Genomic DNA, 22,562 nt, shown 5'->3' with positions numbered 1-22,562 from the left:
AGGAATGTGGATTATGGTCCTCGGGCATAAATACTAACCAACAAAAAACGAATATGGTGGTCCTTCATAGATTAAAAAGTTACGCGGTTTAGAATTTGTATTTTTATATAATAAATTATCACTTCTTAATATTTGATTAGAAGATTAAAAGCATTTGGTTGGAGATACGAAAACAAGCAATTTAGTAACAAACAAAATTATATTGTTTGTTTACATACATGTATTTAGTAAAATATTTAGAAATTGAATATCAATTTAAAAAATTGTTCAGGTGGATTTAGTGATATATTTATAAACTAGTGATAGTTACCAACTAAATATTCGATTTCAATATAAAATAATATTAATATTTTTGTTATAAATTGTGTATAATTATAATTTTACAATATTATATAATTTTTATAATATATTATATTTTATATGTTTTGATTTTTTAACGTGCAACGTCAAAATTTTTATATTTTTTTCAATATAATTATACATTTTAAAGTTTCAATTTAAAATGTAAAAACACTTAAAATATAAAAATAATGTTGTTTTCTCAATTTTGATGACATAATCTAAAAACAATTTTTAAAAACAAAACTACCAATATCACAAAATTCATTTAATTAGTAAATCTAAAAATACAAACCAAACGGGCCTAACTTTATTTAAGTTTCAACTTATTTTTGTTTTTTTTTTTGATTTATTTAGAAAAGAAGTTGAAGAAATAAAAAGTCAATTTAATTAAAATGAGTGCTCTTTTTCCTGACCACGCTCGAATTTTCATCATTATTTTATGATCCGATCTTTTTATTACTTATTGCTATTTTCACCTTCGACAAAAGGTCTATTTATATACAATAATTGCATTGCAGCGGACATAGTTTAGTGGTAAAAGTACGATTCGTTCTATGAATCCCTTAATAGTTAAGGGATCCTTCGGTTTTATTAATATTCTAATCAAAAACTTTATTTCTTAAAAGGATTTAATCCTTTACCTATCCATGAAAGATTCGAGGAAAAATAAAAATTCTCGTGAAATTACGAAAAGTAATTTTATTGAATTGAGTTTTGCTTTCTTTTATCAGCAATCATGCAATGAAAAAAAGATAAGTAAAAAATATTCTGTTATTTCAATTTCAAAATTTAAATATTCATCAAAATATAGTTTAAATTTCGTGAATTTATAGTCAATTTAAACCGAATTCAATAGGATAAAATACATAGGTTAATTAAAAAGAAGAAAAGTTTAACGAGTTTAGGAGTCTGTCTATTTCCATTCACAAACTCATTTTATCCATAATTTAATAAATAGTCGACGTGTCTTCAAAAACATAAATAAATAAATAAATAATCGACCTTATGAGTTGTTTTTTTTTTTTTTGGTAATAAATATAAAACTTGTGATTGTTTTTATTTTTTATTTTTTCGAAATAGATTGTTTTTATTTAATGGTTTAAAAGTGCGTGAAGTTGAGAAATTTATAGAATCAATCTTATTCACGAGATTCGATAAATCGTTCTCGCCAAGGAAGATTTGAGATTTCGTCCTTTGAGTAAGTAAACAACAAACAAAAAATCATTTTCCCAACTAAATATGATTCCAACTCAAACTTCCTTGGAGTAATAAATACTATTATTATCCTTTGCCCAAAATATATATATATATATATATATATATATACTTATTATGTTTTCAAAAAAGGAAATGCTATTATTATTTCTTCTAGAAAAAAAAATTATTATAATTTCTATATATGTACTTGTGATATTCAATTCAATACATAAATACAGATACTTGCAATTGAGTTAATTGAAATAGATTATAATTAAAACATGTATTACCAATTATTATTTGAATTTTCACATCTCCATATCGTCAAATTATATACGTACAAATAATCAAATATTTTTTGAAAATGCATATTTTTATTTTCAAATTTTGTTCTAAAAATTAGATATCAAAAAGCCTATAATTACTAGCATTATTTTGAAAAATATATAATGAATTTCTAAAATTGGGGGACAAAAATGAGAGGTATAATAACGATATTTATGATATAATATAATCTTGAGTTGGGGCCATAAATGAACAATATAAATTATAATAAATTATTCTTATATTTTGCTTATTGTTGAAGACAGCTAGCTGGGCTGGGGCAGTGTATACCCGTCATTGTCAATATTTTATTTTCTTCAAATTCCTCGTATACGCGTTTTTTTCCCCGAATAATTTTCTTTCTCCTTTTTTACTTTTCTAACCTTTCAATTTCTCTAATTATCTTTTTGCTAACAAAAAAAAATTTCTCTAATTATCTGTCAATATCGCGTAAACTCAACCAAATCAGTATTTTATTTTCAAAATATTATAGGTTTAAAAGATGAAAATTTGATTCTCAAAATTTTTTTTAGTACATTTTGCTTTTCATTTTTTTTAATTTTAACTATAATTTCTTTTATACGGGTTAACTTTAATTTTTATAAAAAAATATTAACTATAATTTATTTATCTACCGTCGTAAATTATAAAATATTTGAAATATGAGAAAACATAAAATTCATATTTTATCCACTAAAAGATACATAATTCATTCTCTTCTCGTGGAAGATTCAAATTTTCACACTCCATATTTATGGGACATAAAAAGTAACTTCATTTGTAACATAAACATGTAGTGTTTATATTTTAGAATATTATTTATATTTGTATTTATTTCAATAATTTAATTATATTTTATAGGTGTTGTGTTGTGTTGAGTTTTTTTTCTTTCATTTTGACGGAATCAAATATGTTATTTAATAATGATGTTCTTTTTTTTTGGACAACAATAATGAATAGGCTCAATTAATGTTTACATTTAATATAATTTAAAAATGCACTATTGCATTCTAAATTAAATTGAAATGGTCTAAAAATATTATAAACGGACATTTGTATTTAAGAGTATTTATATTTGTATTCATTTCTATAATTTGGAGATATTTTTATCAAGTATTGTGTTGAGTTTATCTATCTATTTAATTAATTAAATTTTTTTTTTGTGACGGAATGAAAGTGTTATTTAATGAAGTTGTTTTTATAAATAGTCTCAATCAATGTTTACATTTAATATATAACTTAAAAATGAACTGCCATATAAAAAATTAATTTGAAATAGTCTAAAAACACGTTGAGAGAGAGATAATAATCTTATCCTTGAATTCATTAAAATCATAGTTTAGAAATAAAGAAATCTACTATAAATCTAAGAAGCTTACGTATTATTATATATATATATTTTTAGTACCATATAAACTTTAAATTACTTTAAAATGTTTGACAAAGGAAAAAAAGAAAAAACCCAAAAATACTTGAAGAAAACGCCAACTTGATTTTACAAAAAAGGTACTAAAATGCACACTTTCAAAGATATTAGCCAATACTTATACGTAACTATTCATATTATAATATTCATAAAAAGGTGATTAATTTACAGAAACACGAAAAGAAAAATATTGCAATCTCTCTCTCTGAATGATCTTTGAGAAAAATAATCAAAATTATGAAGAAAACCGCATAATTGAGTATCTTAGAACTGAAAATTTTAAATTTGCGAAGAATTTGCAGAGTTGTTGCTTAATTGATCTGGATGGATCAGATGAATGCATAATTTTGATTTCTGTGGTGGCGATGATCGCTGAATATTGTGTCGATTGGTTTTAGGAATCTGCGAGAAATCTCTCTCCACGCCCCTCTTCCATTGACTCTCTTCACCAACCCTTTATTTCACACTGAACTTTTTTTGGTAGTGAATCACGGTTTCTCTCTTCAAAGCACAACTCTGAGTTGTGTGGCAGTCAAATTCAGTTCAAGTTCAGGCCAATCGGAATTCGACACCGTATGTATTTCGTCTAACTTTCAAGTTTTTGATGGTGAACTTGGAGAGGACGGAGATATCGCGTTGAATATACACAGTAGTATTTATTTTTGTAAAAATCTCGATTGACTGTGTCATCTGTTTGTTTTCTACAGAGGAATTGACGGCCTGTTCGCGGGAGTAATCGGAGCTACATGTCATTCAATTGTGTCGGTTCAGAGGAGCTTAATTGAACTCATTAGAGGTGGTTGAGAAGATTCTTGATCGTGCTGCTGTTCTTATTAGATTTAATTAGTTCGCGGTTTCATTATTTTTGAGTTAATTTATGTCTGAGATTGGGGTCTGGTTCTTTAATGGCGAAACTACTTCATCTTTCGTTGTTGGGGGATTAGTGTTGATCCGGAGCAAGGAAGTAGGTCAATAGTGCGAATTAGGAACTGGGTTGCAGTTCTCCAACAACGAGGTTCCATTTTCGCTGTTTTTTTTTTTTTGGTTTGATTGTTCCTCATTTCCCTCGAAGACTTCGCCTTAAGGTGGAAGAAGTTTTATCAAGGTCTGGTCTGAATCTTCAGTAGTTTACCTCCTTCTTTGGGTTCTTGATTTTTGTTTTCTCCTCTTCAGGTTGAATTTGTTGGGTCGCAATTTCAAATGAGCATATCATAATGAACGGAATCGTGGGCTTGTTGGTCAATGGATTCTCCAGACAAGGCATTGACTGATATACTTGGTAATTGGAAGTCGTGGATCCCTTGGCGATCTGAATCAGCTAATGTATCGAGGGCTTTTTGGATGCCTGATCAGAGCTGCCGGGTATGCTACGATTGTGACGCACAATTTACCCTTATCAACCGTAGACACCATTGCCGACTTTGTGGACGAGTCTTCTGTGCCAAGTGTACAGCAAACTCAATACTTGCTCCACCAGGCAATCCAAGGACCCCTCGTGAAGACAGGGAGAGAATTCGTGTTTGTAACTATTGCTACAAGCAATGGAATCAGGGCGTAGCTGCTCCAGATCATGAGATCAGGGTGCTCAACCAGGATATCTGCAGTTCACCATCGGCGGCAAGTTTGTCCAGTACTAGATCTAGTGGCACTGCTGACAGCAGTTGCATTACTCTTGCTTCTGTGCCTTACTCCTTGGAGGCCTGCCAACAAGCTCAACAGCAATCTGGTCTCAGTCCACAACATTCACCTGTTATCTTAACTGACAGAGATCAACAGGGTGAATTGGCACCGGGAAGAGGCACTGAAATTCTTTCTAGCATAGGGGATATACCACAAAATTATTCCATGAACAGGTTATACTTCTTAATGTCTTCACTTAGTTTGGTTGGCCTCTATAATCCCTCTAATATTTTTATTATTCCAACCACCTTTATTATAGGGTATCCGCTTTTTGTTACAAGTTGATATTTGATTAATTTCAAGGGTTGAACTTAATGGTAGAAGACCCTTGGTGTTGATCAACTGGTTATAGTTCTGAAAAATTAAGAGCCACATATTTCAGAGTTCAGATATCCGATTCTTAGGGTTTTGACTTCCAAGTCTCGTAGAATCAGGGAGTAGTTGAGTGTTTCAGATTTCATTTTGAAATTTCTATATCATGGTACCTGTGGACTTATTGTAATGTAATTAGCTTGGAAGACGGCCTACAGAAAAACATCTTTTGTGGTTATTTTACTTACGTGCCTCATGGTTTCTCTATTATCAGGAGTGTTTGCAAGGATGATTATGATGGTGTATACAAGTCAGATTCTGAAGCAAGCCATTCTCCTCAAGTCACTAGCTACTATGGTCCAGCTGAATCTGAAGAGATTGGCAATGAGGATGGATCACATAATGTGCAGCTTGATGGAGAAAACATCAACATCAGAAGTTTAAGTAGCTCTCCGTTGCAAGAAAGTTTTTATTCACATGGTCTGGAAGGAATTCCAGATCTTGACAGAAAAGAAGACGCAAATTTTATTTATGGAGAAGATCAAGGGCATTCCTCTTTGGAATATACAGAGGATGTCGAATCTGAACCTGTTGATTTTGAAAACAATGGGCTTCTCTGGATCCCACCCGAACCTGAAGATGAAGAAGATGAGAGGGAAACTTTATTTGATGATGATGATGAGGAACATGATGCAGGTGAATGGGGATATTTACGAGCCTCTAGTAGTTTTGAGAGTGGGGAATATCGTAGTAAGGATAGGTCTACTGAGGAGCACAAGAATGCCATGAAGAATGTAGTCGATGGACATTTTAGGGCTTTAGTAGCTCAATTGTTGCAGGTTGAGAACCTTCCTTTGGGTGAGATCAGTGATAAAGAGAGTTGGTTGGAGATTATAACTTCCCTCTCTTGGGAGGCTGCGACACTATTAAAGCCAGATATGAGCAGAGGCGGTGAGATGGACCCAGGTGGATATGTAAAAGTCAAATGTATCGCTTCTGGACATCGCTGCAGTAGGTAAACATATTGCTTCTGGACATTGATCCATACTTAGGTTATATGCTACCGTTTACATTCTTAGTCATGATAACCCGTTCATCTTTATTATGTAGTTGCATATATTTTTTTATTCAAAATAAGTTAATACTTCCAGCTCTTTAAACCTTCTGACAAGGAGTTCATTTACTTTTCTTTTAGTATGGTGGTAAAAGGAGTGGTTTGTAAGAAAAATGTGGCTCATCGGAGAATGACCTCAAAGATAGAGAAGTCTCGCCTGCTGATTCTTGGAGGTGCACTCGAATACCAACGGGTTTCTAATCACTTGTCTAGTTTTGATACGCTTTTGCAGCAGGTTGTAACTTTTTAGTTTCAGTCTGTAGTTTTTAGTGACAAATTGCCAGTGCTTGAGTATATTCTGCACTACACATTCATTCATTTGTTTCTTTTTTCCCCTAATGTCTCATTCTTATTTGATTTATACCTTTATAGGAAATTGACCATTTGAAGATGGCAGTGGCAAAGATAGATGCACACCGCCCTGATGTTCTTCTAGTTGAAAAATCAGTATCAAGATTTGCACAAGAGTATCTACTTGCAAAAGATATATCACTTGTTCTCAATATCAAAAGACCACTTTTGGAGCGTATAGCCCGCTGCACAGGTGCACAAATAGTTCCTTCAATTGATCAATTGTCATCACCAAAGTTGGGATATTGTGAGATATTTCATGTAGAGAGGTTCATGGAAGATCTAAGGACTTCTGGACAGAGAGGGAAAAGATCGGTGAAAACATTGATGTTTTTTGAAGGCTGCCCAAAGCCATTGGGTTGTACTGTAAGTCCTCAATATCTCTATCACCAAATTTGTGCATATATATGTTTTCCATTTAGAATAATGTGTGAAAGCATGTGTGTCTCTGTGGGCATGGAAAGTAACGCACCAAGAATTTCTAGAAATGAGGAAGTGAAAACAAGCTTAGGCATGGCAGAACTTCGGGCTTTTGCATGGGTATTGCTCTCCCGTTGATTTCCATCCTTGGGGATTTTCTGCTGGAAAAAATGATTTCTATCCTTGCACACTTTTTTAATTGCAGGACCAAGGAAGTAATTGTCTTGACAGTATTCAGATCTGAAATTGTTTCATTTTGTTAGTGGATCAGTTCAAATGTGCTCGTTGGTTGGTGTGCCTTCCTTGTAGAATAGATGTGCTGTTACAGACCACTGGCTTAAGTATTTATAACTTTTGCGTGTCTTTCTTTTAGATTCTGCTTAGAGGTGCTGACATGGATGAGTTGAAGAAGGCAAAGCGAGTTGTTCAGTATGGAGTTTTTGCTGCTTATCACTTGGCCTTGGAAACATCTTTTCTTGCTGATGAAAGAGCCTCTCTACCAGAACTTCCCTTGAACTCCCCAATTACTGTTGCAATTCCTGTGAAATCGTCCGTTGTTGAGAGATCCATATCGATGGTACCTGATTTTAGTCTTCCTGCCTACCAGGGGCAGCAACCTAGCCTACCTAATGACGAGCCACAAAGATCTAAAAGTTTCCCTACTTCGGATCTAATCTTAGCATGCAACAGCACTCCACCTTGTGTAGAAAATGGCCCTAGCTCTCAACCATCTCAACCAACTTCATCTGCTACAAATTCAGCAGCCATTGTTGCCTCTGACTCCATGTCATGGCCTATTGGTTCCGAGTCTTATGGTGATGTGTCTTCTCCATACCATACTCTTAAGGAGAGAAATGCATTGGGTACCAGGGGAGAAAATCTAGAAGAATCTACTTCGGGAAATAACGGTTATCAAAAACATCAGGAACTAGGGTCCCTTGAGTTGTTGGGGAATTTCAAGTTTTCAATTGATGCTGAAGACGATCATAACTCAGCAGCATCTAGTCAGCCAATTGGCTTAGAGCCATTAAATATGCAACAGAACAATCAAAATCATCAAGAGGAGCTGGGAACAGGGAAAGATGACTTCGCTACAGCATCTTCTGCCCATCAAAGTATCTTGGTCTCATTATCATCAAGGTGCATATTGAAAGGAAGTGTCTGTGAGAGGTCGCATCTCTTTAGAATCAAATACTATGGGACTTTCGATAAACCTTTAGGCCGATTCTTAAGGGACCGTTTATTTAATCAGGTAAGCTGTCTTATTTTAATTTACAGCAAATTTCTCTCTATAGAAACCTTGGAAATACATAATGAAAATGATGAGTCCTTATGCCTTTTCAGACCTACCGATGCGATTCGTGCGACATGCCAGCAGAAGCACATGTCTATTGTTATACTCATAGACAGGGCACCCTCACAATATCTGTTAAAAAGTTATCAGAAATTCTTTTGCCAGGTGAAAGGGAGGGGAAGATTTGGATGTGGCACAGATGCCTGCGATGCCCACGAAACAATGGTTTTCCCCCAGCTACTCGAAGAGTAGTGATGTCAGATGCTGCATGGGGACTCTCATTTGGGAAGTTTTTAGAGCTCAGCTTTTCAAACCACATTGCTGCTAGCAGAGTGGCAAGCTGTGGCCACTCCTTGCATAGAGATTGTCTTCGTTTTTATGGGTAATTATTTGGAATATCAACAAGTATTTGAATTTTGAAAATTTTACAACAAACACCTGGCCGTACAAAGTTGTACTTATATGCCTCTCAATTTCATGCACTACTTCTCCATGAGTTTATTTAAAAGGGAGAAAGCCAGAGTCTTTGTAGACATATCAAAGCATGGTACTTCTGGAACGAAAACGATCATCTTCATATTAATTTATAGTCAATTTTTATTTCTGCAATTATTCATAAAACTAGACAAATCTTAAATATTTTTATTTGGGCCACTTCTCATAATTTATGTAATTTTATATATTAGTTTTCAGTTTCTTATGCAGACTAATTTTTTCCATGCAATTTGAGTGCCAAAGTTAGATCCTTTATTCCTCTTGGTGTTAGCTGTGCCCTTCCTTTTTGTTATTGATTCAGGAAATTATTGTATGTTTATTATAGGGTACAGATATCATTGGAATGGAAAGAAATTAATACTAATAATTTATACTTGACTGGCTGGAAGATATCAACTACACTTTTTTTCACCTCATTTTGACATGTCGTTTAAGATAATTGCATCTTCTGGAAGTTGAGGCGCCAAGTTAATTACAGCTACTCCTTTTTTGCATTTCTGTTTGAGGAGTTCTCTTTCTTTTCTTCTTTTTCAACCCATGTGGGATATCAGACTAGCCAAAGCTGGAAACTTACCTTCTATCATTGTTTCACTTACGCAGATATGGGAGAATGATCGCTTGTTTTCGCTATGCTTCGACTGATGTGCATTCTGTATACCTTCCACCGTCAAAACTGGATTTCAATTATGAGAATCAGGAATGGATACAAAAAGAAAAGGATGAGGTGAAATAACTCTAGGATTTGAGATGCGTATAATATGATTTTCACTGCACGTGGATGACTTAATTATCTGATTATAGCAGGTGGTGAACCAAGCTGAGCTTTTATTTTCTGAAGTGCTGAATACTCTTCGTCAAATTGCAGAAAAAGTATCTGCTGCAGGGACCATTAGTAGCATGAGAAAAATGGAACTAAGGCGCCAGATTGCCGGGTTGGAGGCTGTGTTACAAAATGAGAAGGCCAAAGTTGAGGTGAGCCTACAAGAATTGTGAATGTTGAAGTTAGACTACTCGCTTTGATGACATTCAGCCATCCTTCCTGAATGTGCATGGAAATGCAAGTGGGTTAAACCATAATTTTTCAGTTGAAACTCTTGAAGTGGATCGTGGATGGATGAGTCAGAGCTTGTTTTTTCAAACTTAATCTTTTCTTTCTACTCCCCACTCTGTTCAGTAATTTTTTTAATGAGAAACCACATTTTCATGGAGAAAAAAATGAAAGAATATCAGGGCATACAAAAAATAGTCTAATCCAAAAGGAATTGAATTAAAAAAGAGGCTCCAATCGAGCAAAATATGACCTAAGGGATAATTAGTTAAGCACCAAAGTCTAAAGGACAGCCCCAATGACTAGAGCTTGGGTTCTCTTGGTCATACAAGCTTAGAGGTCTTAAGTTTGAACCTTCGAGCGAGCTTAATACAAAAAAACTCTTGATGTCTCTCGGGTCCGAACTTTGTGGCCGGTGCAGGTGCCCACGGTTAAAGCTCCAACTCCTGCTTATCAAAAATAAGCAACCAAACCTCCTCCCAAGATCTCAAATCTGTTTAGTAATTGAGAATAAAGATGAATCAAAGTGGTTGACTTTCTCATTCTGTTTTACTGTATGGTGCATATGCCTTTTTGAGAATAGACCAAAGAGGTTGAACACTTCTCGTGCTGTTTTATTGTGTGGCGCATATGCCTTCCAATTTCTATGGCTTGTATGAATAATTTACTTATATCTTTTGTTTAAAACATTTGATGTATCCCCTGATTTACATAAAGTGATTCAGTTTCCCTCATGGGTGTTCTACATATTTAAATCTATTTTCTTGTCACTTTATCATTAATTAGTGGCTTTTTGTTTTCTTTTCTTATTGGAAGTTCATATCTTCTCGGTGATATTATCAAACTGGTGTGTTCATAAAGAACTTGTGTCTTAAAACCACAATTGTCTCTTATCTTTAAAAATAAGAGCAACTTCTTTTTATTGCGTTTAGAGTTCATGTTTATAATATCTAATTTCTTGCTCATTTTGTTGGTTCTGATGCTTGTTGTCTAGGAATCACTCCATAAGACTATGAATGGGGAAGGCAAACAGGGCCAGGTTACAGTAGACATTCTTGAGATCAACTATCTGCGTAAGAAGTTACTCATTCAAGCTTATGTATGGGACCAGCACTTGCTCCATGCAGCAGCCAGTTTAGATAAAAGCAACTCTGCTGGTAGCTTAATTACAGAATCTGAAGAGAAATTTTCAGTTGATGGTGAGAAGCTTTCTGAAATTAGCACCACCAGCAAATCGGTTGATGAAGGGACATATAATGGAAAAGAACTTGGTACCAGCCCGGCTCAACCTGAAACTCAAATCCAAGAACTTGGAGATTCAGATTCAGAAAAAGGCGAAGAAGATTTATGCAATACAAGCATTAATTCGCCATCTGAACCCCTAGAGTCAAAGGTAACTGTTCATGCAGCTCCGGCTGATGGGCAGTTTTCTAGGATGGTAAATTTATCAGATACGCTCGAGGCTGCATGGACAGGTGAAAATGGTTCAGTAGTTGGAATAACAAAAGATAATTCCCATAGTTTATCTAATTCGACTGTGGAAAATTCATCAAGCATTGATATTAATGCATGTTATGATCGTGGTGAACATCCAAATGTGGACAGGGGTACCCATGCTGTTTCTCAGTTGCTTCCTTCGAAGGCACTTGAAGATACAGAGGACTTTGCTAGCCAGTTAGAGACGATTTCCTCAAACTTTTATTATTTATATAATGAGAAATTTCTATCAAGTGGTCTGAAACTTGAAGCACTGGGGAAACATAATCCTGTCTTTCTATCTTCATTCTGGGAGTTAGAATTTCAAGGTGGAGCTAGGCTGTTCTTGCCTCTTGGTGTAAATGAAACTGTTGTTCCAGTCTATGATGATGAACCCTCAAGTATCATAGCTTACGCTCTAATGTCACCAGAATATCATTCCCAGCTGATTGATGAGGCCGAAAAGCTAAGAGACTGTGGTGATTCGTTGCCTTCCTTATCTTTCTCAGAATCATTTTTGCAGTCCTCCGATGACTTCTCCTTTGATTCTCATAAAAGTGTGGGTCCTTCAGATGATAGTCTTTCTAGTATCTCTGGGTCTCGTACCTCCCTTGGTCTGGATCCAGTCTTATACCCAAAGTCCCTTAATCCCAGAATTTATTTTGAAGAATATGGCCCACATGGTGGGGTAAAATATTCTGTGACCTGTTACTATGCAAAACGATTTGAAGCTTTGAGGAGGATTTGCTGTTCAGAACTTGATTTCGTAAAGTCTCTTAGTCGTTGTAAGAAGTGGGGAGCCCAAGGTGGTAAGAGTAATGTTTTCTTTGCCAAAACTTTGGATGATCGCTTTATCATTAAACAAGTCACCAAGACAGAACTGGAGTCATTTATTAAATTTGCACCTGAATATTTCAAGTATTTATCCGAATCAATTTGTACGCGAAGTCCTACATGCCTAGCAAAGGTTCTTGGAATCTATCAGGTACTTCTAATCCTTGAGCTTTAAGACAATCATCAGGGTATTAAATTGTAACTATGCTTAGAGAGGTTTCCAGTACTTGAGAAAAATTAAGTCTTCAAAGATGGATTAATAGTAGTCTGTTATAAATGGCTCATTCATCTTTTGGCAGCTACATGAAAGGGCTAATGAAGTGCAAATCTTTGACTCTTTCCAGTCTGTGGAATACAAAGTTCAGATTTGGATTGCCTATCACAGCTGTTTCAACTTTCTTACTGGACTATAATTATTACTAATTATCTTTGAAAAAAAATTGTTATCACTGGTGAAAATAGAAATAAAAACATAGCAAGAACTTTGTACTCATGTTTGAAGCCATTTTGTTTATCCTACAATATTTATGATATTGTGGTTTAATATTTGTTGTTGGTTTCATTGTGGAAGGTTACGGCAAAGCATCTTAAAGGAGGGAAAGAATCAAAGATGGATGTTCTGGTTATGGAGAATCTTCTGTTTAGAAGGAATGTTACACGACTTTATGATCTCAAAGGATCTTCTAGATCACGCTATAATTCTGATTCAACTGGGAATAACAAGGTTCTGTTGGACCAAAACTTGATCGAAGCAATGCGAACTTCTCCGATTTTTGTAGGAAACAAAGCAAAACGATTGTTGGAGAGGGCTGTATGGAACGATACTTCATTTCTTGCTGTAAGTTCGCGAACAAGTGTATTTGCTTGATGTTTTGAAAACGATCTCCTAACACATTATTCTCACTCATTGTTTAACCCATGGTGACACAGTCAATTGGTGTGATGGACTACTCGTTGCTGGTTGGTGTGGACGAGGAGAAACACGAACTAGTTATCGGGATCATCGATTTCATGAGACAGTATACATGGGACAAGCATCTGGAGACTTGGGTGAAGGCTACAGGCATTCTTGGTGGCGCAAAGAACTCGTCTCCAACTGTGATCTCCCCCAAGGAGTACAAGAAGAGATTCAGGAAAGCAATGACAACCTACTTTCTGATGGTGCCAGACCAGTGGTTTCCGCAGTCCATTGTTCCAAGCCAGTCTCAGTCCGATTTAGGCGACGAGAACACGCAGGATGCCAAATCCGATGCCGTTTCAGTTACCTTGTAGATAGACATGAGCATACCTTAGAGTACAACCCTTCACTTGTTCATTATCTTGAGTATATTGATTTTGATTCTTTTAGGTAGATTCTTTTCCCCTTTCTTTTTGTCTGAATATCATTGTTGAAGAGCAACTAGCAAGAGGAGGTGTGAAAGAAGGCTGCTGAAGCCATTAAAAAAGGAGGTATAATATTAGTTCACCTCTTGGTTAAGATCTTTGTATAAAATAGGTAGTGTTTGTAGTGGTCAGATTTACAGTGTAAATTGCTTCAAAATATCATCTATGCTTCACCAAAAATGCATTACCTCCATATGTTGGGTTGGACTTTACAGGATAAGTTTCCTCAGTTCCAACTTCCAATGAAAAACCAGATTTTCAATCATACATCTTATTCTTAATTTTTGGAGCCATTAGCATCTCAAAACTCCAACTAAACTATGTGTTCAAATATAAAATCATTACCCCATTGCTCAGAAGCTTTTATATACTTGTTTTTCTTGCAGATTTGGGTTGGAATTCCATCATCATCATAAGGAAATTAATGCAAGAAAAACTATGCAATTTTGGGCAGTGAACTTTGATTATGTGATTCAGATACATGAGAAAGTACAGTTTCCTCGAACTACTCGAGTTGAAACAATATATGTCTGTCCATATTTTGACATACAAAGTACATACATTCGGCATCTGCGTATGCTCCATAGGAGTTAGACGATATGTAGATTAGTAGAACGAGTTGAAGCCGTTAACGTTGAAGTCTTTTTTTAGTGGTGCACCTTTTTCGGCACGGCTTAGCTCTCCACCACCTTTTCCTAGATGAATCCAACTTTGTTTTAGTAGGAGATCAATAATCTCTGTCTCTCTAATTGTGGCCAAAACACGAAACAACGACAACAACAACATGTATCAATACAACAGCTTCCAAACAAATAAACTTCAGAACTTTGTGTTGGTTTAGAACAGGGATTCATTTACCTTTGATGGTTGGCTTTCTCGGACGGGTTTTGGTGAAAGCGAGGGCCCTCATCGTATCCTTCGCAGATGATCTCCCCGTTTTCGTCCGCGTAGCAAATCACTCCCTCCGATTGATCCTCGAAAACCTATTCATTATTCGTTAAGCTAGAGAATCAAGCACCGACCGGAAAGTTGTTTGTTTTGAAAGGAATTTGATGCAGACATAACAGAGGAATCACAAACAGGGGAAAAGAAAGAAGAATAAGTGAGAAAAGGCAGAGAGAGAGAGAAGATGCTGACCTTGTTCTTAATGGAAGATCTGATCTGCAGTGGAAGTGACTTCTTAAGAGGAAAAAACTTGGTGGGTCTCAGCATCCAAACTCTGCTCATAGGCTTAATTGAAAGACCAGATTTTAGAAGACAGACATTGAAAGAAGAAGAAGAAGAAGAAGAAGAAGAAGAAGTCAGTGCCATCAGTTTTAGAGACTACAATACAATAATAAGAAGATGGAATGAACAAGAAGCTGTTTCTTGGTGGGGGCTCTTTCCCATTTGTTTTCTGCTATTTTCCCTTATAGTTTCTCATATTTAATGCATTTAAAATCAGATGTCATTTCCAAATATTTTTTGGTATAATATAAAGTATAGATAAAAATATTCCAATTATTGGAGAGTGATGGTGCATTATTATAAATATACATCTAATATAGTAATTTGAGGCCCCATGTGGCTTATCTTCAACCTGTTGCTGCCGGTGAATCCAATGTCTCACATTGCACCACTATTTCTTAACAAAAATATAAAAAATAAAAAATAATAATAAATTAACTACTTTTTTAAATTCTGGTAATTGGCTGGTAGGTCTTTTCAAAGTTAGGTGGAAAACCGAGTGTGATTTCTTTTTTGGGCATTTTAAAATATTAGGTTAGTTTTTTTTTTAAAAAAAAAGGAAATTTTCGTATTGAATTAACACACTCATACTCTAATCATAATGAATGCGACTGAGAGGATAATATTTAAAAACGAGGGAGATGATCAAGCTGCATAATCCAAATTTCTCCACCTTGTTTTTAAAAATCAAGTCCACGTCAGAAAATAAATAATTAGTTATAAAAAGCTGTTTCTTTAAAAACTTCAACTTGTTCCATCATTGGCTCTTCTTCAGGTACACTGTCAACTCAGAATTTCCCATTAGTTCCAACTGTTTAAGGAATGAGATTTCTGATTTCTACAGATTTTGATACTACGCAATACATATAAAGATAAGAACGCGATGATATATCATTTTCTAAAAATTTAAGATGCGATCACAACAAAGACACGTTTATTAAAATATACAACTTTTTTAAGAATAATATCATTTTTATATTAGAATGAAATTGAAAATTAATAATTTCATGCATTTTACGCTGTTTGATGCATTTTACTTTTAAAGTTTACTATTTAGTCATATATTATTATTTACGTTTGTTTTTTATGCTTAGAAACATTTGATATGCATCTAATAAGTGTAAGATCAGCTTAGTATATGATACGTATCCGTGCTTCTTAACTACCAATAAATATTATATAAAGTCGCTAGATTATGATTCAGCTTTATTTCCATTATAATGTCAACTTAAAATTGGGATTTAGTATAATGGCTGTTTATGACACCTAAAATTAGAGATAGAATATAATGTTCTCATTGAAGCAATTTTTTGAATATTCGAAGAATATTTCTGGTTACCATGCCCAAAATCGTCATTTTACATCCTAGTTTTTCTTATAGTATAAACTTGGAACACTTTAATATTGAGGTGTCAGATTTGCACAATTTAGCTTTATTTTTCAATCTTATCCTTACTTCCCAATTCCAGTTACCATTTCAACAGTTTTCTAATCACCTTTCGAAATGACACCACCAATTGGAATTTGATTTGACCACTTCAACATGATTGAAATCTTTTAATCTCAAGTGGCAAACAATGGAAAATTAAACAACAATAAATATTACCAACAAATCAATGAATAATGATTTTTTTTGTTCGATATCCGTGAATATTCGAGTCAGCACGTATACATAAGATAATTTAAACTTATTGTCTCCCCCCTTCACCTTAACCTCATTTTGAACCCATGAACCATCCATAATAATTATGAAGTATGAATAATGATTATAATAACCATGGATATCATCTTAACTCCGTAATCTAAGAAGCATGGAGTGGACACAAATACGTCTCAGTACGTTCCGTACTGAACACCTGTCTAACACATGAAATAGAGTATCCCTCTTTCTTCCAATATGTGGCAGACACGCTACAAACATATGATAGATAGCTATAAACACGTCAAGAACATATCAGACGAAATTTACATGAAATTTAAACACTGTGACAATATATAGACATATATTATCTTCATAACATTTTGTTTTGTTAGGCTCGATTGGTATGTTTAATTTACTTGGAAGAATTACTAGGGCAATATATACAAATACATTATCTTTTTTCTTTTTAAAATGATATGTCCCCAACGTATCTGTGTCCTATATTTTTGTCGCCGTATTTTTTAGATATTATCAGGGGAGTATACTGCTCAGTAACGTTATTCTCTGGTGTTCTGCCTCCCCCAGAAGGAGCAGTTCCCTGAAAAAGCCTTGAATAAAGTGGGCCCATTTGGGAATATTTTTGGGTACTGAGAAACCCACATTAGGGACCTCCTTATATGGTTTTTATCATTGAATTGCTACTTCTGTTGCTAAATTTTCCTGCCCACCTAAAAAAATGCTAAAGCTTCTATTAGTTCAGTGATATCCAGGAATCATCTCAATATAGAAATCAGAAAATCTACTATGTTTCTGTTTTCTTGCCTCACAATTGGCCTGTAACTGCTCTGTTGTTTTCATCATCTACTACTTAAATATAAGATGCTTTGTTTAACAATCAAAAAGATCAGAGCCACAGAAAGGCTCTATGCCATTGCATTATTCGTTAACCCAGAAAGACCACAAAGCATTTTCATCTTAGTCTCCAAAGAAGTAAGAGGAATTGGCTGCACCTGGATTCGTGGGAATTGTCAGTCGTCCCTAGAGCTTCGGACAGTCTGAAACTTGGTCGTGATATTCGTTCATGAATGCTTTATGGAAGTCGGTCAAGCGGGAGACGACGGCTGGGATCTTGTCCTCTTGAGGTAGTATTGTACACCTGAAGTGCCATGTACCGGGCACCTGTGACAAAACAAATGCAGAATGGATCATTGGTTGTGTAGCATAGAATATAGATGGTTCAAAATTCAAATACAGCGGATGAAAGTTAGGGACTAGATTGAGAGGTTAAGGCAGTGAAACAAACCTGCCCAAAGCCAGAACCAGGGACGACAACTATTCCAGTGGCATTCAGAAGAAGGCGGCAATAGAATGCATCAGGGGCCGTATTTGCTGCTTCTGCTGCTTTAATTGCCTTTTCAGGCAGCTTAATACAAGGGAATAGGTACATTGCGCCTTCTGCTTTATTGCACGTTACATTTTCTAGACTGTTGAACGCAGCTTCTAATGTCTGTAGTACAATAAATTGCAGTGGAGTATGTAATGCTTAAGATTGTGCCAGCCAGACAAAAATGATACGTACAAAGATATCAGTATGAACTGATTGATGATAACAAGTTTGAAGATCAGTTGAATCAAGCATTCAGGAATCCTTACATACAAAACTTTCATCTCTTTTTTCTTCACTGTATGCAGATTCATAATAAGAAACGAAAAGAGCATACTCATTTCACAAACCTTTGCACGCCTTGCTAGTGATTTGAGGATTCCATCTCTCTCTGCACAATAAGATTCATAGATGCGATCCCCAACCTGCAATACGAGGAAAAGGAAATTCATACAAAGTGAGGTACATTACTTAAAAGCTCTTTTTTTACAGACGTTTTTACCTTATAAAGAGTCCAATAGGGATGACTTCAGTTAGGCATAGAAATCAGAAGATTCTAACCTTTGGTGGATTCATTACAAGGCTAGCAAGAATCTGGCCGGAAATATTAGAGCAAAGATTGACGGATGCCACTTTGTATATTTGTTCCCTCACATCAGCACTAAACCCAGTAATCTCCATGTAACCTCCCCGTTTTCCACACTCACCATAGTATCCTAATACCAGGAAATTAAAAAACAAAGTAATGCATGAAATCAGAGCAGTTGTCTACATAGTATTCTCCTCACCTCGCATAAAATAGATGTGGATAAAGGCAACAAACCTTTAGAGACGGACTGGAATGATGCCAAGGAGATGTCGTTTTCACCATAACCCATGGAGCGTGAAATCTTCTTAAAAGAGTGAAACTTCTTGTCTGGAACATAAATATTTTCTTGATATACCTGCACCATTCATCAGGTCTTAAATGAAGCCAAAGTGATGGAAACCGTAACATTAGTCATTGATTCAAGAAACTCAAGTCTAAGTAATAGATCCAGTAAAGTTATGGTGCAAGCTTCCATCAATGTTGTAAATATACCTCATCTGCCAGAAGAACGAGGCCCTCTTGCTTGCAGAACTCCACTATTTCCTTTTGGTTTTGCTCAGCAAGCACCTAAAGACATACTACGATAAAGTAAAGATATCCAACGAAGTAGGAAGCAAAATATGCAAAGCAGCAAGAAACGCATTGGATGAGATGAGAGTATCAGATATTTGCAAACTAACAGTCTGAAAATAATTCCATCCCCAAGATTTACATTCAAAACCTCCAATAATATACCTGTCCAGTGGGATTTCCAGGATTTATAACCACCAATGCCCTAACAGAAATACCCTTTGACTTGGCAGACTCCAATTGCTTCTTCAGCTCAGAAATTTCCAATCCCCATCCTGATGCTTCATCAAGATAGTAAGGAACCTGCAAACCACCAATAAACTTTTACTGCTTGATGCCTATGCAACAAAAGAATTGGAAGCATACAAAAAGTTCTATAAAGTTTCGTTCAGAACAAACAGAAGTCATAACACATTAACTCAAAAGGAATCAAATCAAATACTAAACACTTTCTGAAATAATAAAAACGTACAAGAGTACCGCCGTGAAGAGCTATAGAAGCAGAGTACAGAGGGTACTGAGGAATGGGACAGAGTATCCCATCTTTCTCTGAACTTATCAGCAATTGCATCATCATATGGACCTGATAACAAACAGATACAAGAGCCTCTTTGACATGCTACTTTGAGATTTATATCTTTGTATCAACTCAACACTTATAAATATAAAGATTCAGAGTCACAGATATTGAAAGTTACCGCTGGGCTTGCACCATCTGTTAAAAACAAATCATTAGGATCTGCAGGATAACCATCACGAGCTTCAATTCCAGCAGCAATTGCATCACGAAGCCCCTTGATACCCTGATGTGAGAAAATAGATTAAATGTTAGACGACCTGAATTCTATGTCACCTAAACCTTATGCTTTTCTAATAACAACCTGACTATGGCTGTAAGCACCAGTTGCTTTCCCGGGAATTTGTTTCAGAATTTGCGAAGCTCGCCCAATAGCATCTTCACTGCAAAAAGTTAGAGAAAAAAAATCATGCAGGAAAAGGCACAAACATTATTACTAAACATTTTAGTACTAAATTTGATCTAAAGCTGATAATTACATGTTGTACTCTGACCAAAACAAGTTACAAATAATTACCGCTGAAGTGGGTATAATCGTACAAACGTAAAATTATTTTCATTGTTTACCAGTTTCCAATTTAGGCACGGTTTTCTAAAAAGCATGTAGTGGAGTAACTTAGTAGCTTTCCACATCAGGGAATGAGTTGCCGAGATTAGATATAACTGGCTGCTAAATTGAAGTACCTGAACAAACCCTGTATTTCACTTCTGTTGAGAATAGATGGATGGTCACACAAAGCAAGAACCTGAATAAACAAAGATAATCAGGAATATAATTGCTCGAGGTATAGTGGAAAATACAAACAGCCGTTACTCTGACAAACCTCACGGAAAAATGTTATTGGCTGCTGACCAAGGGACTGAGGATTTCCAATATTGCAGTACAGTATCTGCATAATAAAGTGATATTCTAATGGTAACTGGGTCATACAAAAAAATTTTAAAGCACCGGCAAGATTTGTGTTGTTAAACACGTATCATGAGATAAGCATTTCACTACATTCAGAATGGATGTATTTTGGCTAGCATGTAATTCGCATAACCCAAAAGTTGAAAGATCATACTTTCCCATGCTAGCCTTAAATGGGGAACGTGAGAACATAAAAATGAAAGTGTGAAAGGTGCTAATATTAAGTAAATGAAGAAAGGAACCATACCTCGTCAAAATTACGTGAGCCTGGTTTAGTCAGTAGCTCCTCTTGCAATTTCTGTTAAGAGGATAGAAGATGGTAGGCAAAAAGGATGCTACTTTCAGTATCACAAACTAAGCAATTCAGATCATATTTAAAGCTCACTAAACAAACCCAAACTAGCTATCAAATCTCACTTTTATTGGTCATAAAGTAATGCTTTAAAGTTTAAACCCTTCAACCCAATGCTATAGTTTCGTCAAACTTTCTTGCTTAACCTTTCAGATTATTTATTATTAGTTTTAACCCCTCAAATTAGCGCGTAAGGATTAAAACCATTAACAAAACTTGCACAAACTTACCTGAGCAAGGGCGACGATCTCACCTCGGACAGCATACTCACATTTCAGAACCTTTAAAGAGACAAAAAAAAAAAAATTAAGAGTTTGGAATTGGAGCTAAGGAAAAATAATACAATGGAAAGAAGAAGAATAAAATATTTTGTTTGCAAAAATCGCGTCCCAAAATATCCAGGAATTGTCATTAGCTATAAAATGCTGCAAACCAAATTAAGATAGCGACACGACACCGCAACCATGAATCATGATCGTGTAAAATGAGATGGATATTGTTCGAAGTACCATCCAAACTCCCAAATAACAAAAACGATTCATTCAGCCTCATCAAAAACAATACAAAACACACACGAAACGAGTATATCCGTGATCGGCAATAAGCAGGACATGAACAGGGATAGCTGAGAACACGATTCAACTAAAAATATGCATAAAATCGTCAGAAGCAAATCAATGAACATCATGCGCCGAAGCATACCTTGGGGTTGATGTTGTGGATGGAAAGGGGGAGGGAATCATTGGAAGGAGGCGCCATGGGAGAGGATGAAAGCTGAATGAGAGAGAATGGAGCAGGGGCTGCGCTCGAACTTCCGCGTCATCATTTAATTGGGGAAGTTGGGTTCCGCTTCCGCCCATGGTTTTGCGCATCTGCGTTTGTCGCTGTCGACGCTGACTCTGACTGAGTCTTAGGAGCCGCACATGAAATGCAACGTGGAGCGGATGTGGAGTTGCATCTGATTCCCAATTCCCATACGGAACAGCGACACCCCCGCTCCACGCTCCACGCCTTTTTCTTTTATTATTATTATTTTTATTTTTCTTCTCCTCTTTCTTGCTTTCCAAGTTCCGCCATGGAAGCACATTCCAGTTTCTTCCATGCCAGATCATCCTGCTGATTCACACTCTCGAGGCTCAATTCTTGTTATGGCGGTTTTCTTATAAATATTTAGTTAGCAGTTAAGCAAAAAAAAAAAAAAGTACAGTACGTGGGATGAGAATTGAATTTGGGGTTGATGATATATATGTCAATTATGATTAAGTTATATTCGTCTTGACTTTTTCTATAGCGAAATTGAACTAAATTAGATAGATATTAGAAGTACTAAAGTGTGAAGTCCGTTTGGTCAAAATATTGGCTTAGGTATTTGGAGACGAATATGATCAAAATGTAGCTCGTCAAAATCCATACCAACTTGAGAATATCGTCACCTCCCTTTTCACTAACTGAACAAATTCCAAGCAATCTGACTGAATCACTAATATCTCTTTACATTAAATATTCGTTCCATATGTTAGATATCCAATATATGAATTAAGATTGTATCAGAGTGGGAGGTCCTGTGTTCAAACCTCTACATTGTCCTTAAGACCAGACAGTCATTAATTTCAAT

General features: G+C 35.4%; 3 protein-coding genes across 6 annotated transcripts; 1 reads left to right on the top strand and 2 right to left on the bottom strand.

Moving 5' to 3' along the window:
• The first annotated feature begins 3,487 nt into the window (after positions 1–3,487).
• On the top strand, positions 3,488–13,977 carry FAB1B (phosphatidylinositol-4-phosphate 5-kinase family protein). Of its 4 annotated transcripts, none has more exons than XM_088117758.1 (13): positions 3,488–3,862; positions 3,997–4,394; positions 4,463–5,142; positions 5,556–6,296; positions 6,477–6,630; positions 6,768–7,112; positions 7,540–8,418; positions 8,511–8,842; positions 9,556–9,679; positions 9,757–9,927; positions 10,998–12,464; positions 12,885–13,151; positions 13,244–13,977. In XM_088117758.1, exons 3-13 carry the CDS (start codon positions 4,532–4,534, stop codon positions 13,583–13,585), a joined length of 5,433 nt encoding a protein of 1,810 aa, XP_087973884.1. In that variant the 5' UTR covers positions 3,488–3,862; positions 3,997–4,394; positions 4,463–4,531; the 3' UTR covers positions 13,586–13,977. The 4 variants fall into 4 exon arrangements, with proteins under 4 accessions (XP_087973884.1, XP_087973883.1, XP_022149707.1 ...); XM_088117757.1 differs by having other exon boundaries at positions 3,489–3,862; positions 3,997–4,085; XM_022294015.2 differs by having other exon boundaries at positions 3,489–3,862; positions 3,997–4,304; positions 9,760–9,927.
• Positions 13,978–14,133: 156 nt separating this feature from the next.
• On the bottom strand, positions 14,134–15,123 carry LOC111018083 (LL-diaminopimelate aminotransferase). Its single transcript, XM_022294037.2, has 3 exons — positions 14,834–15,123; positions 14,555–14,679; positions 14,134–14,441 (listed from the first exon to the last, which is right to left on the bottom strand). The coding sequence occupies exons 1-3, from the start codon at positions 15,005–15,007 to the stop codon at positions 14,303–14,305; spliced, it is 438 nt and encodes a 145-aa protein (XP_022149729.1). The 5' UTR covers positions 15,008–15,123; the 3' UTR covers positions 14,134–14,302.
• A 2,171-nt stretch (positions 15,124–17,294) lies between these two features.
• Positions 17,295–21,807, bottom strand: ALAAT2 (alanine aminotransferase 2). The gene is made up of 15 exons (XM_022296222.2): positions 21,650–21,807; positions 21,178–21,228; positions 20,843–20,893; positions 20,510–20,575; positions 20,370–20,431; positions 19,990–20,068; positions 19,807–19,911; positions 19,581–19,691; positions 19,274–19,411; positions 19,031–19,105; positions 18,773–18,893; positions 18,511–18,665; positions 18,300–18,374; positions 17,869–18,072; positions 17,295–17,744 (listed from the first exon to the last, which is right to left on the bottom strand). Exons 1-15 carry the CDS (start codon positions 21,704–21,706, stop codon positions 17,604–17,606), a joined length of 1,491 nt encoding a protein of 496 aa, XP_022151914.1. The 5' UTR covers positions 21,707–21,807; the 3' UTR covers positions 17,295–17,603.
• Between the last annotated feature and the right edge of the window lie 755 nt (positions 21,808–22,562).

This window comes from Momordica charantia (assembly GCF_013281855.1).
Source record: "Momordica charantia cultivar OHB3-1 chromosome 9 unlocalized genomic scaffold, Mcharantia_2.0 BLBB01000009.1, whole genome shotgun sequence".
NCBI classification, from domain to species: Eukaryota; Viridiplantae; Streptophyta; class Magnoliopsida; order Cucurbitales; family Cucurbitaceae; genus Momordica; species Momordica charantia.
The sequence above is the reverse complement of the archived record's forward strand: the minus strand, read 5'-3'. Positions and strand labels throughout refer to the sequence as shown.

Excerpts from the sequence above, each read along its gene's own strand:
- FAB1B (XM_088117758.1), top strand. The coding sequence starts at position 4,532 with ATGGATTCTCCAGACAAGGCATTGACTGATATACTTGGTAATTGGAAG. Across the intron at positions 5,143-5,555 it reads CAAAATTATTCCATGAACAG|GAGTGTTTGCAAGGATGATT; the intron begins GTTATACTTCTT and ends CTCTATTATCAG. Across the intron at positions 9,680-9,756 it reads TACAAAAAGAAAAGGATGAG|CAGGTGGTGAACCAAGCTGA; the intron begins GTGAAATAACTC and ends ATCTGATTATAG.
- LOC111018083 (XM_022294037.2), bottom strand. The coding sequence starts at position 15,007 with ATGGCACTGACTTCTTCTTCTTCTTCTTCTTCTTCTTCTTCTTTCAAT. Across the intron at positions 14,680-14,833 it reads GATCTTCCATTAAGAACAAG|GTTTTCGAGGATCAATCGGA; the intron begins GTCAGCATCTTC and ends AATAATGAATAG. Across the intron at positions 14,442-14,554 it reads GAGAAAGCCAACCATCAAAG|AGAGACAGAGATTATTGATC; the intron begins GTAAATGAATCC and ends GGCCACAATTAG.
- ALAAT2 (XM_022296222.2), bottom strand. The coding sequence starts at position 21,706 with ATGGCGCCTCCTTCCAATGATTCCCTCCCCCTTTCCATCCACAACATC. Across the intron at positions 21,229-21,649 it reads TCCACAACATCAACCCCAAG|GTTCTGAAATGTGAGTATGC; the intron begins GTATGCTTCGGC and ends GTCTCTTTAAAG. Across the intron at positions 18,073-18,299 it reads CACTAGCAAGGCGTGCAAAG|ACATTAGAAGCTGCGTTCAA; the intron begins GTTTGTGAAATG and ends ATTGTACTACAG.